The following is a 19517-nucleotide window of genomic DNA, read 5'->3' as shown; positions in this document are numbered from 1 at the left end:
TTGAGGCCAAAAAGTTCTATTTTGGTCTCATCTGACCACATCACCTTCTTCCAGGCCTCTTCTGAGTCGTCCAGGTGGTGAATGGCAAACTTTATGCGGGCCTGTACATGTTTCTTCTTGAGCAGGGGGACCTTGCGTGCACTGCAGGATTTCAATCCATGACGGCGTAGTGTGTTACCAACCGTTTCTTTTGTAACTGTGGTCCCAGCTGCCTTCAGTTGATTCATCAGTTCCCCCCTTGTGGTTTTGGGATGATTCCTCACCGTTCGCATGATCAGGGACACCCCACGAGGCAAGATCTTGTGTGGAGGCCCAGACCGAGGGAGGTTGGCGGTGGTGTGGTGCTTCTTCCATTTCCTGATAACTGCACCGACAGTTGATCTTTTCTCTCCAAGTTGCTTTCCGATCCCAGCCTTGTGCAGATCAACAATCTTGTCCCTGATGTCCGTAGAAAGCTCTTTGGTCTTGCCCATGGTGGTGATGTTGGATGCTGGTTGTTTGGGTGTTGACAGATGTCTTTTATACAGGTAACGAGGTGAGGCAGGTGTATTTGATGTAGATAATTGGTTCGGATTGGGGCTGTGTCTTAAAGAAAGACTAACTGGCTTGTAGGAGCCAGAATACTTGCTGTTTGTCCAGGGGGTCAAATACTTGTTTTTCCTCATCAGATGGTTATCAATTTTAATAAATTCATACGATGTGATTTTCTGGAATTTTCTTTGGGATTCTGTCTTTCACTGTTAGAATGTACATATGATTACAATTGTAGATTTTTGCATTCTTTGTAAGTGGGCAAACCTGCAAAATCAGCAAGGGGTCAAATACTTATTTCCCCCACTTTACAGCCCCCTCTCTATCAAGGGACATTTGTTACTGTAAAGCAAGTAAGTACACCATGCGTTGTGAGGAGTGTAACTTTTTTTTTTTTTTTGAGTCACTGATTGGACAGTGCATTCTGCATGTCCTGTTCCATGAGTGAAATAAACTCAGTGACTGAATCTCAGTCATAGACGGGAGGTGACAACAATTATTTGCCCATGTAGCAGCAGGAGACAAATCCTAATATTTTTGTATCCGGCACGCAGACAGCAGATGGGGTTTCTTTCTTTTTTACTCAAAGTTAACATTTCCAAGTCACTGTTCTGCAGACATCAAAGTTGAAAGCTAAATGAACATTTCAGTTCTCAAAAGCTGTCCAAAATGATAAATAGAAGTCTGAAATTCCTTAAGGTGCATCCGCGTCACTTAATTATCCCCTTTGGAGAGAGAAGCATGACAAACGTTTCTTATCTTCCTCTTTACGCTGTTGTTGAGCTCGAAGACCTTGAAGTGACAGAATTATTTTATTTCAAAGTGAATGCCTCCATCTTCAGTACTGGATTTTCTCTTTACTGGGTCATTTGAGGAGAGGATGGAAAGTTTCAATTGTTGATATCTTCAGTATGTTCACAAAATTGTCCATCCTGTCCAGAATTCTTGTTTGGATTGGATTTCTGACCTTCTGTTCTTCATCTGTTCTTGCTGACAAGGCTTTACCTCTCTTAACTTAACGCCGATTTTTTATATTTTCATTGTTTGGGTGTTAATCTGATTAATGTTTTTCAATAGAGTTTATTCGGCTCTCTACAACACAGTGAAACCACTCGCATAACCACAGACAGTATGATTTGTCCTCAGCCGGCATCCATTGAATAACAAAAGCAATGTGTTAAGCACACCATGTAAACAGAAGAAAGTGAACATAACATTGTCACAGGGGCAAAACCTTTGGCATATGAGCTTTGCAGAAAGCCTGATGGCCAACACCTGTCTAAACAGATGTAGATGAAATACAATATATTCATCTGCTCGAAGATTAATAGACTCCTCATTTTAAAAACCTTCATCCAACCAGGCAGGTCAGTCAATAGCATGCTCTTGTTTACAGTGACAGCCCTGCCCCTGGGTCCATAACAACTGGCTGAGTGAATCACAGCATTGTCCAAATACTTTAGGGTGGACTGGGTTTGCTCCAAGAAGCAAATCAGCTGTTCTGTCATACAGTGAGTCTGTTTTCCATTTTCCATTGCAAATGGTGCACTTTTCAAGGAGTGTGTGTGTGTGTGTGTGTGTGTGTGTGTTTTGTGGTTTCAGCATGTGGATGCTTCTTCCTAAGTATTATGTCGGAGCTTTTTTTTTATTTTCAGTGAATTTTGGAAGATGTTATTAACCTGTTTATTTACTTAATGTAATTAGGTAATTAGCAAAGCAAAAATACATGAATAAATAAATAAACGATAATAATGAATAAAATAGTGTAGTATAAAAAAGCTTCACAATCTGCTGGACAGATTTTTTTTTTTTATCATCAACCCCCATACCTGAACCTGAACCAATGACTGTGTATGAACCTAGAACCTACATAAACAGACTGGAACTCATCTTTTGCTCTGCGGAACTGTTTATCTGCCGCCATGTCTACACGGACAACAATAACAAACGGCATTTACTGCGCTTCCGTTGCCCATGACACCGGAGCGAAGTTCTGACAGCTTATTCTCCAAACAGTTTATATGCACCCCGAGCCCACAAATCATCCCTTTTGAAGTTATCTACACTCGGACGTGCCTCCTATAACCTCCGGCTGGAGTTGCGGACAGCGTCTTGAACGGAGGAGGGCGGCTGATTATGGTGTAGCACGGAGCGCTAGCTCTGAGACAGCAGGTACAGCAACGCTCAGTTAACAGGCAAGCTAACGCTGGCTAGCATAGACACTTGGTCAAAAACTCGCATGCCTTTTCATTATTTCAAACAAAGTGACATTTCCTAGTGAACTCAACCTCATGTGCTAGAAATAAGCCTGAGCTGAGGCAGGTTTTAAGCTTGGACATTGTGTCTAGCTAGCTGTGATTGCCGGTGTTAGCGGTTTGTTATTGCGATTGGTTAAGCTAAAACTACAGTGACAAGGTGGTAACTGTTAACTTCTAAAAGTATTTATAATAGCATTAATCGTTTCTTAATGGATATGCACTGGCTTGTGTTTGACTATCCTACTATGTTAACTGAGTATATGTACTGAGTTATAGCTACATTGACTATTTTACAATTAAATATAGGCTACACCTTTTTACTAAACAAGTGAATATACTCCATATGCTAACGTTACCAATTTAGGTTTATTCGTGGTTATAGTAATCAGCTAAGCTTGTTGTAACTATGAAAAAGATGTGTGCCTTTGTGTTAGCTAGACCCAGGAGAGTTTGGTGTGATTTTTCTTTCATCAATGCGTGCGTGTTTATTTGCTAGTTTGTTGTATCAACCTGTGTTTGCATTTCTTTTCTTTTCCAACTATGTTGTCTGCTTATGCTGCATGACCCTGTCCCTACCCCTGCAGCTTATTGACTCACATCCAGGTCGAGTCAGTGAGCAAAACAGGGGTGCAGTGACTGACAGCTGAGGCAGGTGGGCAATGTGTGTCACTGACAGTCTGACTCAGTGACACACATTTAATGGACTCACTGATACCTGAGACCTTCACCCTCTGCTACTGCTGCTCTTCCGCACTGAAAACAGAGTGCAGAGATGCCAGTGAACTGCTCCCTTAGAGAGGTTAAAAGGCCTCGGCGCTACCTGCAGAGTTGTACAACAGCAAAAGATTAATAGTGGGCTTTAGCAGAAAACTAGGGGGGAAACAGAACATTTTCAAAACAGCAGAAGGGATCAGTGGGATCAACCCCTCAAGACTGAATTATATGAAATTAAGAGTAATACATCCAGTGGGTCAAGGTTGTTGTTAGGCTGTACGGATGCGGCACCAGGCAAGGTGATTGTCTTTCAAAGTTTGAAATTTCCTGACAGTTGCTTTTAATAGTTGTTTATTGGTGATTTTAGTTTTTAAATTTAAACTCAGATCTGTATTGAATTCTGGAATGTTGAAACATAACTTAAAGGTGCTCTAAGCGATGTTGGGTGACGTTACTTGTTGACGTTCAAAGTATTTTCAAACAAAAAGAGGCTAGCTCGCCCCCTCCCTCCTCCTCATCCCATCCCGTCCCCTCCCCCTCCCTTCCGTGCCCCCAACCCCAAAATCCTTCTTGTCGGTTATTGGCTGGAACGCTGGAACACTGTTTGTTATGTTTGGTGGTGCAGGTTGGCACAGTTTGTTTTTGTTGCTGCTTGTGGAGCCTGGACTGTCTACAGACACCGCGTTTCTTTTTTTAAAGTGTTTTCAGGGGACCGGCAGCTAGTGGATAGTGAGGAGATGTTTGCTGTATGTGACAAAAAATGTGCAACATTGCTTAGAGCACCTTTAACATGACTTTCTAATTTTAAGCTTTTGGATGTAATGTAAACAATATTTTTGATACATTATCTTTGCCAGACTAAAGCTGTCTTATCTTGATTAAAATACATTTAATCCATTACAGACATGTTTACAAATGGTAGGGACGCACCAATGCTTCAGCTGGACATCGGAATTGGCCAATGTCCACCCTATTTACTGTCATCGGCCTTTTGGAAAATAAGGTGACATGCGCCGATGGCAGTAGCCGATGTTTATCTATTTTGCGCTGCCTTTATGTTGTGTTACTTGGTTTGATTTAGGCTACATTAACGTTGTTACATTTCTGTTTTCAACAGAGTTTTGAGCCAAAGCGAACTCCGTGCACACAAGTGTTCTTAACACCAGTGGAAGAACTAATGTCCGTTTAAACTAACACGCCCAAACCGCATGTCTCATCAACATTCTCGTATACTGGGAATGCGCATGCCGGGGTCAACAGGAGGCAGTATGTATACTTTGCCCGTTGCTGGTAGTTGCCATGGTAATGTTAATAGCTTAGTCTCAGAGAATGAGACTTCATGACCCAATCAGGCGGCGAAACATTGGCGTCAAAACGTGGTCAGAATCCTTTTCAAATTTCTCCGGTTTAGGGCCTCTGAAACGCCACAGCAGTGTGAATGCGAGGTGTAAACGTAGCAAAAGATATACCGAAATGTAGCAGTGTAAATGTAGCCTCATACAACAGTGGCCTACCCAGCTTCAAAAAAATAATGTTCTTGTGACATTCCAAGAAGAGGTGTGGTAGCTTACCGGTAGCCTGCAGCTTGACTATTCCAGACACTATGGTCAGAGATGACGGGGGGAAGGAACGGGAAAATCATCTTGCTTCCCTGAAGTCACCGGTGTGGCAACATTTTGCCTTCATCGTGAGTGAGTTATGTAAACAAATAACAAAGGTAAAGCATGTGGGCTCCGACGGGACTCTACGGTGCCTTCGCGTAAACCTAATGGTGCATTTAATGGCGCCACTAAAAACAAAAACTTGGAGAAACTCAAACTGTTCATGGATGTGTTTAATTCCATTTCCGCTCATTTAAAGTTAGTGTGATGAAGATGGTTTAATAATGTTTTTTATTTGATTCATTTCTTTACCTGGTGCAATAGAAATCGACCTCGGCTAAATGAAAATTCTACACATCGGTGTCGGCTGAGAAATTTGCAATCGGTGCGTCCCTAAAAAAGAGTGAATGCTTTCATCTCTGAGTTTAACAAGGTTCCTGCTGCAGCATTAATAGGAAAGTTGGCAGAAGCATGACGTCAAAGTACTCTTTTGGCTTCCTTTGATTACTTTGCGGGAGTCTGTTGATGTCATTTTGCAATGACAAAATGCCGTTCATACTATCAGAGAATTTGTAGCCTTGCATTGCCAGACCTATCTCCACAGCACTGTGTCAGGCACACCGCCTATCTATTCTGATCTGAGATAGGAGGGAAAAAACAATCTGGCTTGTTTGTATTTCTTTAAACCAATCATGACTGCTAAGCCCTGATAGCGATAGGTGAGGAGGTCGGGCTTTATTGAAATGTAAATTCTTTAAGCCAGACTAGAGGATTTGTGACGCTCCCCTCTGTAGGTTCCCTTCTGTCTGTTTTTTTTTTAAGATATTCAAAAGAGTATCAAAGATAAGATGTGTATTTTTTTTAATTTTTTTGTTATGAACTTCTGAGTTCTCTGTTGCATACAACGGCCCCATTATGAAAACCACAGCAGTATGGTCATGAATGTTTTAAGAGCAAATTGTAAGAATTTAACTCCTTTAGCTTATACTGCGTACATTTTATTTGTTCTAGCAAATAGGCTTGTATCTAAAGGAAAGTTTCAGAGGCTGTGCTATTAAATACCTCAGTTTCCTGCAGGTAGTCTCATATAACAAGACTATAACTCAACAGTTACAGTATTAGACACCTTGTAGCACCACACGTCTTTCCGCAACAGTGAGTTTAATAGCAATTGGCTCCTCTAATCGATGTCAAGCACTCCATTATTCCACCGTGATTAGTTGTTATTTTTTTGCTATAGGAAGTGTAGGAAGGAATAGAGTTAAACCTCATTATTTCCCTGTGTCTCACCCATTAAACCATTGCTGTCTTTTTTATCTCTTTGCAATGTGACCCATATTGTAGAATATGCAGAATATGTTTTTGATGTATCTGATCTGTCATTTTCTGGTCAGAACTGAACTTTGCGCTTGGATATAATGTATCTTGAAAGACCTTTCTCTGTAATGTTTTGTTTTTTCATCCATCCAGCCTTTCATTGGTTGCGTCCAAAATTCCATACTAACATGCGATTTAGTAGGCTAAATGTGAGATTTTTGTATGTCTGAAACCTTACTATGAAACCAATAATACGTGGAATGCATACTATTTCCGGTAAAATATTACAGCATGCAAGCACTGGACACTACGCCGGCATAAGTATTCCACAAAGCAGTGCGGTAGAAACGACAATGTTCATACCAGACAAACGAACAGCAGCCAAGGCAGCTCTGTAACGTCAAGAACACTTTAATTTACATTTGTACATATTTCAAATCTGGGATTTTGTCACCTGCGGCTGCTGGTCTAGTTGCCTACCTTTCAGTAATTTAAGCATTATCTGGCGATGCCGCTAAAGCTGAGCTCAGCAGGGGTTACCATAGTTACGGAAAGGAGGCTCTCAGGAAGTGACGTTGAAAATTACAGCTTAGTGCGTCCAAAAAGATAAACACTAATGTTTATTTACACAAAACAGGGTTTCCCCCAGAAAAGTTGTTTAGCCCGGTGGCAAGTGTCTTTTTTTTCGACGAGGGCCTGGCTGACTGGCACAGACTGATGGCAGCATCAATGTAGAGCCCAATAGTTTCTGTGATAACAGGATAATGGAAAGGATCGCAAAATTCAGAATTTAAAAAAGTAAGACTTATTACATAGGGCCGGACATTAAAAAATAAAAAAAAAACATTAAAAGCTAACTGGAGATTTGAAAAATATTTCTAACGTCTCAGTTTCCAGTTGAGCCGCCCCACTGTAAAGCTGTAGTTTAAAAACCATCTCAAAAATACTTCAAAACAAAATTCACAGTGTCTTAGTCCTGGTGGGGGGCAATTTAGGCCCACTGGGCCCCCAGGCTTGCAATACACTGGGGGAAACCCTGCAAGAGTATGTTGAACGATAGTATATGTATATATTGAGTATGTAGTGCATAGTATGCGATTTTGGACGCAGCCATTATCAATATTTGCTTAATCAGTGCAGCGTTTTGGGTGGCTCGAGCCAGCGTATCAACCATTCATATTCACAACTGCGAGCAATTTAGAGTTGCCAGTTCATCGTGTGTGCACTTTCTCCGTCTTTGGACTGTAAGAGGACACTAGAGTGAATTTTTTAATTATTAGAATATTTTGTGCCTTTTTTCTCTCTATTCTGCATTGTCTAATTCATTCTTTAGACAAGCCTTTTTTTTTAGGGGGCATTTCTGCCTTTTTATTGGATAGGAAAGCTGAGATATGAAGGGGGGGAAGAGAGACATGCAGGAAAAGGACTCGAACCCTGGACCTTGTGCGTCGAGGAATAAACCTCTGCATATGTGCGCCCGCTCTACCAACTGAGCCAACTGGCCACGTCTAGTTCATTTCTTTTATGGTGTGTGTGTGATCGTCAGGCTTTGGAGCAGCAGTGCAGTGCAGCAGAGTGCAGCGTGGGGCAGACCGAGGCAGATCACAGCAGCGTAGTCATGCTTACGTTGGCCAGTAAGCTGAAGAGGGATGATGGAGGAAAGGCGGGCCGTGCCCCCGGAGCCTCCGACTCCGCCCATAGGATCTCCATCAGGGACCGCCTCCTTACCAAAGGTACCTGGGCCATCGTCCACTTCATCAGTTGTGTGTTTTTGTCAGATCACATCACTTCTTTTTTCCCTTTCTTTTTTTTTATATAAACAGAAGCAAAACAAACAAACTGTAGGCCAAGAAAGAAATTGTTTCTGTACTGTGTTTTCCGGGAAATTTTATTTCAGGAATATATAAACGTTCGTGCTCCTCTTCCTCCATGGATGTTTGTGCTTCTCCTTCTCCTTCTATTTCTTTTTCTCTGTTTCTACATCCATCCCATCCCCTTTTTTCCTCTTTTTCAATCTGTCCAAGTGTTTGCCTCTTGCTCCTTTTTTTTTATTTATAGGTACCTTTGGTTGCCTTGAGATGCAGCTACCAGACATGGATGTCCTTGTCCTTCTCAGTTGTTGTCATTCTGTTTACATTTGTCTCATTCTCACCCCTTGTGCCCACCACCACTTTCCTTAATGCTTTCTCCTTTCTGGGTATCCACCTGTCTTTGCTTTAGTCTGTCAATTTAGGACTTAACTTTATCATTTTACCCAGTTACCGTGACCATTGAAATTAAGGCTATAGTTTGATGTAAGTGTCTTTGCCCAATAACTTGAATGACCAATCTTTGTTTGTGTTAAAGTGTTCATGTCTAGAGAGATGTTTACTATTATTATTATTACTAGTAGTACACTATTATTACCAAAACTCTCAGTATTTCACATGTCACTTTAATTGAATTGTGTGTGTTATGCCTTCCAGTACAACATCAGAGTGACTAACTTTTCTCTAGGCTATGTTCACACTGCAAGCTATGTTCACACTGCAATGCTCAATTCCGATTTATTACTGAAATCCAATCTTTTTGTTTGGCTGTTTACATTATTTTTTTAAATGTGGCCAAATATCAGATTCCAGTGTAAACTGGTCACGGTACTGAACGGTTACAATCCCAAAAGAACAATAACAAAGACATGCTGGCTCAGAGGGAGAATAGCTGATTATATACTCTGACCTCCATGTGATGATGGGGGGGGGGGGGAGAGTGAGTTAAAGTAAATTTAGAGTATCATTACAGTACCTTATTATTACACTTTGCGCATCTCAAAGCATATGTTTGTATAACTGACAATGGAAAATTCTTGGCATGACACACCATAACAACAACAACAACAACAACAGAGAAACCAAGCAAGTTCCCCCCCCTCGCCTTTTTGGTAAAGTGTTGAAGTGTTAAACCTGCCGATGCAAATAAGCCGTGAGAAGAGTGTCAGCGATGTGAAACCAAAACAGAGAACCTGAGTGCTTTTAGAAATCCAACCAGACGTACCCCAGAGGCAACACCAGCTAAACAACACCCTACTCTTTACACAGCTTTCTGTTGGTTCTCTTTTTTTCCTCCTCTGTTTTTTTTTTTGTTTTTTTAACCCACTGATCAAATTTCTGTTTTTCCTCTGCTACATTGTGTTGCATGCATTTACAACGTGCATATTAGACATTATACTTTCATGCAGAGTAACTTTCCTGGCTGAATTATTTAAACATATACTGTATAAATATATTTAAATAAAGGTGTGTGTGTGTGTGTGTGTGTGTGTGTGTGTGTGTGTGTGTGTGTGTGTGTGTGTGTGTGTGTGTGTGTGTGTGTGTGTGTGTGTGTGTGTGTGTGTGTGTGTGTGGGGGGGGTTCTGTCTTTGCCCTTTTCTCTCCACCCTTATTCATGGTTCTTTGTTTTTCTCTCAACAGAAGTTGCAGAACTTGAAACCAATCTCCCTAGTAAGTTTTGCTTTGCACTTCCATACACACTGATCTTATTCAATTGGTTTAGTTCATTTCACTTTGCATGTCTCCCCATGTTTAAATCAGTGTTTGTTCAGGTCCACATCTTCTCCTAGTCAATACATCTGAGACACTGCTAAGACAGTCTTAAGCAGACAAAACTGCTAAAGACAGCTAAATAACTGGGCGCCCATATACCTCAATTGGTAGAGCAGGCGCCCACATGTAGAGGTTTACTTCTCGACGCAGCGGGCCCGGGTTCGACTCCGACCTGGAATGTCATTCCCCCCCTCTCTCCCCTTTCATGTCTTCAGCTTTCCTGTCAATTAAAGGCCTAAAATGCCCAAGAAATATCTAAAAAAAAAAGACAGCTCAATAACTGCCTTAAAAAAAGTTTATTAAATAGTGCTCTCCATGTTCTTAAATGTTCTGAACTTACGAAGAAAACATTTATAGTTTTTTTTTTTTTTCCTTTTGCTACAATATAAAGGAATTGTTTCAGACAGGCGTTTGAATATATTTTGTGTTTTGGGAATTAGGGAATATTGGAATAATTCCTACAATTGTTTGAGAGGAGACATGAAAACAAAACCAAGCCTGTAGATGTGCTCCATGTTCTGACAAGTTGCTTTGATACTTTAAGGTGTAATTTATTTGTAACAATACTTAAAACTGTATTCAGGCAGAATCAGATGTATATTTTTTCATTTTTAGTCAGATCGCTCAGCTCTTCAAAATACATTTCTTGCTGTATTAAGCTGGAAATGAGCCATGAGTGTAAACACATGCGCTTTGAGCCTTGGACGGCTTTCATGCTTGTTATATGCCTTAGGATGTATTTGCTCAGACTGTACCCCCAACTACTATATTAGTTCTGTTTTTTTAGTTGAGCATTTACATAACAGTATATCAGATCTTCATTACTCAGTCATCTGGTTATTGTTATGCATGCGTAGTGCTGAATGAATGATGATTGTTTTGGCTGAGCTCAGCATGCCTGTTGTTGTTTGTGGTCGGATGAGTTCGCCCTCACAGCTGAGTATGATGAGAGCCAGAGAAGGAAACCGTGTATGTAGCACACAGCGTTGACAAGAAAGTAAGAAAACGGACTGGTTTGCTGGGAAATAATAGCTGTCAAATAGCTTCTAGATAAGACGCATGATAATTCAGCGTTTCAGTGTTAATCTACACAATATGGGTCAAAAAAGACTACACCACGCACGGGGTGCACCATGCATGAATCTACTCTATAGCCTAGAGCTGCTCGATTATAAAAATAAAAATAAAATCATAATCACGATTATTTTTTGTCAATATTAAAAACACGATTATTTGACACGGTTACTCATTGACTTTTGAAAAGACGTTGCATTTATTGAACTTAAAAATACAATGAAATAGTTGAACAAATCCCCAGTGAAAACACCTTGAACTGTGAAATTTCCCTTCGTATTTGTATTCCCCCATTCAGAACACGAGACAGTATAAGAGTTTACTTGCAAAGCGTAATGTGCAAAATAATCATTGCAGTAATAATTACATTGTTTTGGGGGTCGAGCCAAACTCGTTATCAATTAAAATTCAATTAATTGCACAGCCCCGCTACAGCCTGTATGTTTGCTGCACACTGGAAGCTGTGTGTAGGACATATAAATTGGATTTTCAGAAATACATTCCAGTAGTTGTGGGGTTGTTGGCCTACACCCCTTAGGGAACTGAGGTGAACATCTGGGTGAAGGACTAGGTGAATGAGGGAAGTTGATTTTACGGCTCTGCACCATTAAAGAAACGATACAGCCCACATGGCTATTATGCTCATCGATCCGTGCTTTATTACCAACAACAATGATGAAATATGCTCCTGTGGAAGGTATTGATTTTCACGAGGCTTCAACACTATGCTTCATGGGAACCTGGCTTTGTGCCGTGGATCTGGACTCGCTGTATTACACTGATGGATTTCCACTGTTACGGGCAGACAGGAACTTAGGAAAAAAGTAGGAGGGGATCTGATCTCATCATATATATACTCTGAGTGAGCAGTGGTGCTTTCAAAAAACCACGTAGGACACAGTGGGCCTCATGGAAGAACCACTCATATGAACAGATTTCTTCTTGAATTGCATGTACAAACGTTTTGAAAAAACACAACATATATGATGATATTGCCTTAAGGCGCTGACACACCAACGTAATTTTCAGCCGTCGGACAGTCTGGCGAGGTCGGTGACTCGAGTCTGTTCGGCGTGTTCCGTGGCGGAGCTGACAACGCCAGTATCTTCTAATTACTAGCCATCGTATTTTCTTCCATTCAGCGAGTATATGACAACAGCGATCCTTCTTGACTACTATAAACACTCTCTGATGAAAACAATGACTGACGACAGCACGATCTGTGTTTTTGCTCTGTGAGTTCTAGAGAGGTGTTCCGTTATTTCCGGTTTTCATTTTTTGGGCGGCAATACAGATTAGCGGCGCCTGCTGTTATGGAGACGTGTGTTCCGAGGCACTTTTTTTGACCCACTTGGGGAGACGGGAGCCGACTGATCAGTCCAACTGCCTTGTCTGCCGACAGTCGGCCGTCGGGTTGGTGTGGTAGAGCCTTTAATCTGAATGGATTTGGAGCAGGGTCCAAAATTTACTTTTTTTCAATAGATAAGCATTGTTTTTTTGGCTGGTGAGCAAAACAAATCTGCCAGCCACCTGCATATTTTACAAGCATTTGGCTGGTAGATGGTGCTAATTTTGGACCCTGATTTGGAGTTTAAGCATGTTAAGCCTAGGCTATGTTACGGAAAAAGGAAAAAAAAAAAGCGTTCTTAAAATAAACTTCTTTCAAAATGAATATCCTGTTCACCATCATTATCCTCCCTCTAAACATTACCACACACATACGCATTTTTATACTTAGATTGTCAATTTACACTGTGCTGTTGTATAATGATATTTGATTTGTCTGATGACTGCTGGGCCATTTGATGCTCAAAAAATTTCAGGCCAAGTTGCCATAAATGATATATGAGCTTGGGGGAGAAAAGACAAAATTCAACTTTCAGATTTGATAAATGATCATCAGTTGTTTGTGGAGTGCTGTATTTGACGTGCAGTCCACACTACTGTAAATGATCTACTCTCTCATGACTTGAGTTTTACATTCATTACAGTCATACACACTAACAAGAAGGGTTGTTCAGGGAAAAGGGCTGATGTGTTAAGTTTGTTTAAAAACTGCTTACACATGAAAATAGTTAAAAAACCACTATGTTAAGTGCTAACTGTCTTCCTGAGCGCAGTACGTTTCCTTGGACACCAGGGGGGAATGTGGTGCCACAGCGAGGCCCAAGGCATACATCCTGCAGTCTGTGTGGACAGTATCGACAGACTGTGGCTCAGGAAGGATTTCATAAAAATACAATATATGATTTATGTTAATGCCATTATGTTAATGCTTCTGGCTTTAACCTTTGCCTCTTAATAACTTCCCCCTCCATTTGTTCTTGTTTAGGTACATGCAAAGCCAGTTTCCCAGACGAGGACAAGCTGCATCATTTTCAGCTGGCAGTGTCACCTGGTAAGAGAAATCAACATCAGCCTGTCCCCTTTTCTCTTTTACACAAATAACTGCTTTAATAATTGTTTCCTAACTGCTTTCTTAATGGGATGTCCTTTAGGCTTCCACCCTTGCAGTAGAAAAATGTTGTATACACTTATTGCATCAGTGTTGTTGGTTGCTTATTATTCTGGCGCGCTCTGAGTGTAATGTTTGAATTAAACACACTTTAAATCAGACTGTGATAGTGATGGTAATGAAGGGTAATGTAAATGAGGGCAGCGTGTAGCAGGGTAGCCTGACTTGTGTCTTTTGGCTGCTCCGACGCTCTCAGCTCCGGCGCTGACTGTCAGTGAAGTCGGCTAAACTACTTTTTAAACCAGGCGCTGGTAAATCCTCCTCTACTGCCGTCCAGTGTGATTGGATCTTCAGTTGATATTGCTGTCTGCAGCCAATACAGGAGATATGCTCCTCGCCGTGCTAGGATTTTGTAACTCAGCTATGACACTTTTCCTTGTTTACTTTCTCTGGCTGTGTGGAAATCTGGGCCACGTTCAGCCCCGACAAAACGTAGCAACACGTCTGGAGGTGTGCTGAACTGACACTAACAGGGCTGCACGATATGAGGAAAATATGCGATATGCAATTATGTTGTTGAGTATCACGATAACGATATTACTTGCGATAAATAAACAGATTTTAAAGTGTACACAGTTTTTCATTTCTGCTGCTTTCAGTATTCTGCGAAAAAACAACACATTGCTTGTTGGATTTAAAACAAATGAAAGGAAATAATTTTTTGACATTCTTTTATTGAACAAATTGAACATTGAATTGAATATAAAAGGCACCACTAAAAAAAGGAATGACCGTTACATTATAAAGTGGAGTTTTTCTACCGATATTTTCTTTCAACTGAAATACTCATTCACAATATGTGGCAGCCTTTATGCAATGTGTTTATTGCGCAAGTTGATATTGAGATGACGATGAAAAAAGTTAGATTCGGTGAAAGTTAGATACTATTCAGCCCTAGACCCTAACTGGTGAGGGTGAGAGTGACTAATGCATTTCTCATATTTATAGGTAGGGTGTATGGGAAAGACATCATTAAGAATGTTCATAAAACTATTTATAAATATGATAAAGCAAGAACCACAAGCACATGACAAGTCAACTTTGAAAATCCCGTTTTGGGGACAGCCCTGATGACAAATGTGAAAATTGAAAAACAAAATGTCAGCTAAATATGACACAGTTCCCTGAATATGGAGGAGTGCTCAGCAAAAATATTTTTCTTAGCTTTTGCCCCTAGGTAGGACATGCAGCTGTATCCACTGCTTTCTCATTTTGTACTTTCAGACAATTGGCGGGGTTTGTGTGTGCAGAATGTGTGGGAGACTGCAAATGTTAGTACGTTTATGGGGCTTAAAGTATTTTCTCCTGAGATATGGTACTCCAGTCTTAAGTCTCAGAACTTCGACAGTACCGCGGCACCATCATTAATCCCCAAATCCAATCTGCTTGCTCAGCGGTGTTCCAAGCAAAATGGGCTACCTGATCGAATATTGTACAAACCGAGCACACTGGTGTGAGATTACCCAAGTCTCTGGAGGCTCTCACTACCTCTCACTTCCAGCTCTCTCTATTTGTCATACACTGTCTCTCTGCCCTCAAGCCCAATGTCACCCTCTCATTTCAAGCAGAACACATGGCTTTGGGTTTGTGTGTGGAGTAGTAGAAAGGCAGGGGCACAAGTAGTGAAGAAAAGTGAAACATAGACATAATTAGGGCTGCACGATATGAGGACAATATGCGAGTCAGGATAACATTGCCGAATATCGCGATAATGGTATTACTTGCGATAAATAAACAAATATTAAAGTGCGCTTGGCGCTGCCTTTCTGCTGCTTTCAGTAATCTTCTAAAATACAACAAACTGCTTGTTGAATTTAAAACAAATGAAAGGAAATCATTTCCAAACTTGTTTTATTGAACAAAGAGAACATTGAATTAAATATAAAAGTCACCACTAAAAAAAAAAGTGACAGTTACATTTTAAAGTGCAGTTTTCTGCAGATAGTTTCTTTTAACTACCACAAAAATCTCTGAGTGTCTTTCGCGATGTGTTTATTGTGGAAGTTGATATCGCAATAACGATTTAAAAAAAAATATATATATATATATATATATATATATATATATATCGTGCAGCCCTGGACAGAATATTTATTCATTTATTTATTTGATTGCAGTTGTAGGTGCTAATACTACAACGTGGTATATGTGGTTTAAGTACCAGACATAGTCAATTCTAAAAAAAGACCTGGGTAACTTGATTTTGTCATTTTGACGTTTTAGCAAGTGGTGAATTGATTTTTAAAAGTTTTCAAGCTATGCCCTGCCCTTGCGTGAAGTGTGTTAAGGCGCGTGTGTATGTTATGCGTGTGTCTGTGATTCATCGGTTTCCCTGCCACCCGAGTAGGCTCTGCAACCCCAAGCTTAGTTTTCTCAAAGGTCTTTGTAAGCAAACTCTGCAGAGAAAAGCAAAGATCAGCAATTAGAGACGAGGTCTGGTGTCGTGTTCTTTAAGGGAAATTGATAAGGAGGTTGAGTTCCTCAGAGAGAGACACGCTCAATTATTCAGAACCTCTGTCTATCCTGACAATGACCCCCACTACACACACACACACACACACACACACACACACACACACACACACACACACACACACACACACACACACACACACACACACACACACACACCTCTCTTTTCACTTCCTTTCTCTTATAGTGTTTCTGTTTCTCCCTAGTGTTTCTTGTTTAATCTTTCTCTCTCTCTCTCTCTTTTCGTGCTCTTCCTCTCGCCTGCTCTCTCTCTTTCTCCTCCGCTAAGAACTAGTTAACACATCTGTTGTTTTAACACAGCGGCATCTGTCTATCATTTTTCTACTACAGCCAGTGACCATGCTACTCTGGAGTCAAACTTAATACAGTACGTTGTGAAAATATACAGTGTCAGTTAGGGCTGAAACGATTCCTCGAATAATTCGATTACAAAAAATCCTCGATGCAAAATGACCTGCCTCGAAATCAATGTTACCAACATTGTATCGCTGACGGACGGTGTTTCCACACGGATCATTATTACTGTCGCACACCAGACGCTGCTCAGTCTGCTGCTGGCGACACATGTTAGAGCGTAAACAGCGAGGGGCTAAGAGAAGAGACAGGCTGGAGAAAACAACAGAAAGTGTCCAAAGTTTGGAATCAGTTCAAACGTAATTAAAATGAAAACTCTGTACAGTGTGTCTACTGCAAAATCAAACTAGCTTACCACGATAATAGCACGACGTCAGTGCTTTAGCATGTCAACAGAAAACATGGAGTCTAACTTACAAAAGAAAATCACAGCGTCGTATGGACGATGAAACTACACCAAATACAACAACTACCGAAAACAAAGACAAGAAAACAGGTGGTGGTGACCACGACCTGATCTAAAGAGCTGACGCGTTGACTATCCCTTCGGAAAAACAGCTGATTGTTGCGCACCACTTTCTCTATCTCGCTTCACGGAGAAACAGCTGATCAACGATGTAATAGCATAAGTGTAACAAAGCTGTTTAGCATTGTAATCAAATATATAAATGAAATTAGGTTTAGTATAACTAATATTTACATATAGGCCTATATACAGATCAGTCTCAGGTTGAAACTGAAAGTTAAGATGCACAACTTAATGTAATGTTTATGTATGTATTTGAAAAAAAAATGTAATATGGCACTTGAATGCACTTAATATGTTTAGTTTTTTGAGATATGATCTTGTAAGCAATGTAGGCTATAAAAATGTTGCTTTTTTCTGAAAATTTAACCAAACTATTGTTAATTATAGCTCTTCAATAAAACAAAAGTATTTCTTATCCGATTAATTGATGGAATAATTGGTAGAATACTCGATTACTAAAATAATCAATAGCTGCAGCCCTGGTGTCAGTACTAATGGGCATATCAATAAGCCTGTGTGAGAGAGAACATTCTGTGAACATATTGTCCCGTGGATCTGTCTCCTTTCTCCCACTTTCTACCAGCTGGAAGTAAAAAAGAAAAGGAAAGACAATGATTAATACAAATGCTAATCAGGTAAGTACATTACTTGGCAATCCTTTCAGAAGAAAAATATAATTAGTGGTAATAAGATAAAGAAATACCACCTCAAGTGGTGGCTGTGTCTCTCTGTAAGACGTAGTGAGTGCTTCTTTCCTGACCTTTTTTTTTTTTTTTTTTTCTTCTCTTTTTGTTATATTTTACGTATTCACACACAAGCTTTAATGTGCACTGCACGGAAGTGGTCAGGAGAATAGACAATGCAAAGGAGGGAACTTGCCTCAGGATTATGGCTGCACAATTAATTGAATTTTAACCGTGATCACGATTTGGGCTTCCCACAATTAAATGAACATTATCGCCTGCAATATTGACACTTAACATGCGTGCTCCGCTCATAGTACACAACGCTGCAAAACCAATTTAAACGCTTTTTAGACTGACAGCCAGCAACCAGGGGCCATTTGAGATGTTTTTGCTTCAATTTTGGAGAGCTGTCATGCGCACCCTGCAGCAGCAGCAGCCTGTGAAAAACTCTTGACTGTTGCAGCTGCAGAGTAGAAGCGTAACCTTGTTTTAACTATATTTTAAGTCACAACATGAAAGTGAAAGCAGTGTTCTGTTGATTTAATTTTGGGTAGAGTTTTGGTCAAATTTTATTTATGTGTTGCTTCTAGGAGATGTCTTAATTTGATGCAAAATATTTGTACATTAGCAGGATTGTAGCTCAACATGGACGGAAAGCAGAGCTCTGTTTATTTAAATGTGAAAGTGCAATTAAAATATTTTGTCCCTAAGATCAATGAATAATCGTGATCTCAATATTGGTCAAAATAATCGTGACTATCAATTTGGCCATAATCGTGCAGCCCTACTCAGGATGCATATCCAAACCAATGAAAGATAAAATCCTCTCGACTTGTTAGACTATGTGGATAAGTCATAGCTCAAAGCTTACATTAGTGCTTCTTTCCTGACCTTTTTTTTCCTTTTCTCTTCTCTTTTTGTTATCTTCTACATTTCTCATGGGAATCGCAGTAGCTCGGTTTACTCTCGATGAGAGTACGCTACAGCTAATGCTGTAATTGTAGTGTTTGATTGACTGCTGGTCCCAAAAACAGCAACATGTCTTAATGGGTCCAGCCCTATGGCCCAGCCACAAAACGTACCGCTTCACATAATGTGACAAAAACTGAACAAAATACACCCACACTCCCAGCTTTTGGATAACTGACAAAAACGTGCTTAAACTTTTGTGCTAAAACTGTTTTGATATCCTTAATTCACTTTCAGTTGTTTCACTTAGTCCCGTGCTCGGTAAACATTTTGTACACAAAAGTTTTACAGAGCAACAATAATATAAAACCCTAAACTTTCCATTCATAGAGACAAAGATGTGGTCTTACACATCTTAACACTATCCACTTGTGGTTCTTGTGAACAGCACTCTTTCTTTTGCTTTATTGGAGGCATGTGGTGCAATATTCACCCAAAACGGCACCCTGCATGGTTCAGTTTCATATTTTCAGTACCAAGCTGCTTTTGTTTTCTTTTCTAAGAGACAATCTAACTCCAATCTTCACTGAAAGAAGAAACAATAACAAATTGTTTGTGCCCAGATGTAATTAAAGCACGGCGGTTGGCTGAGAGCGGATTCTTTTCTTTTGTTTTATTTGTTTTTACATAATAAACTGTATATTGCATGCAAATATTTGCTCAAAATGTATTTTCTCCAACATGAATCCAACATTTATTTTGCTCCATTAAAAAAAACAACAACCAGAAAACAATGGGCAGTTGGGATGTCTCTTTAGTTACTCAATGTAGTTTATTTTTCTTTCCCATGCAACCGCTCTGCGCTCTGACCCCCCCGTTGCTCCAGACCCCTGTGTCTCTGAGGAATGGAGACAGCAGCAACACTCTGGGGTGAACACATTCTCACATGACGTTG

At 40.3% G+C, this 19517-nt stretch overlaps 1 protein-coding gene across 2 annotated transcripts in view; it reads left to right on the top strand.

The window, feature by feature from the left end:
- The first annotated feature begins 2466 nt into the window (after nt 1–2466).
- Nucleotides 2467–19517, top strand: part of ube2f (ubiquitin-conjugating enzyme E2F (putative)) — a 43112-nt gene continuing 26061 nt past the window's right edge. The window contains exons 1-4 of one of the 2 annotated variants that reach the window (XM_028591197.1): nt 2467–2703; nt 7968–8154; nt 9871–9900; nt 13409–13474. In XM_028591197.1, coding sequence (XP_028446998.1) covers nt 8040–8154; nt 9871–9900; nt 13409–13474 — 211 coding nt within the window. In that variant the 5' untranslated portion in view covers nt 2467–2703; nt 7968–8039. Of the gene's footprint in view, nt 2704–5148; nt 5191–7967; nt 8155–9870; nt 9901–13408; nt 13475–19517 lie in introns of those variants that run through there. The other variant, XM_028591198.1, reaches the window with a different exon arrangement.

Source organism: Perca flavescens, chromosome 11 (assembly GCF_004354835.1).
Source record: "Perca flavescens isolate YP-PL-M2 chromosome 11, PFLA_1.0, whole genome shotgun sequence".
NCBI lineage: Eukaryota > Metazoa > Chordata > Actinopteri > Perciformes > Percidae > Perca > Perca flavescens.
The sequence above is the reverse complement of the archived record's forward strand: the minus strand, read 5'-3'. Positions and strand labels throughout refer to the sequence as shown.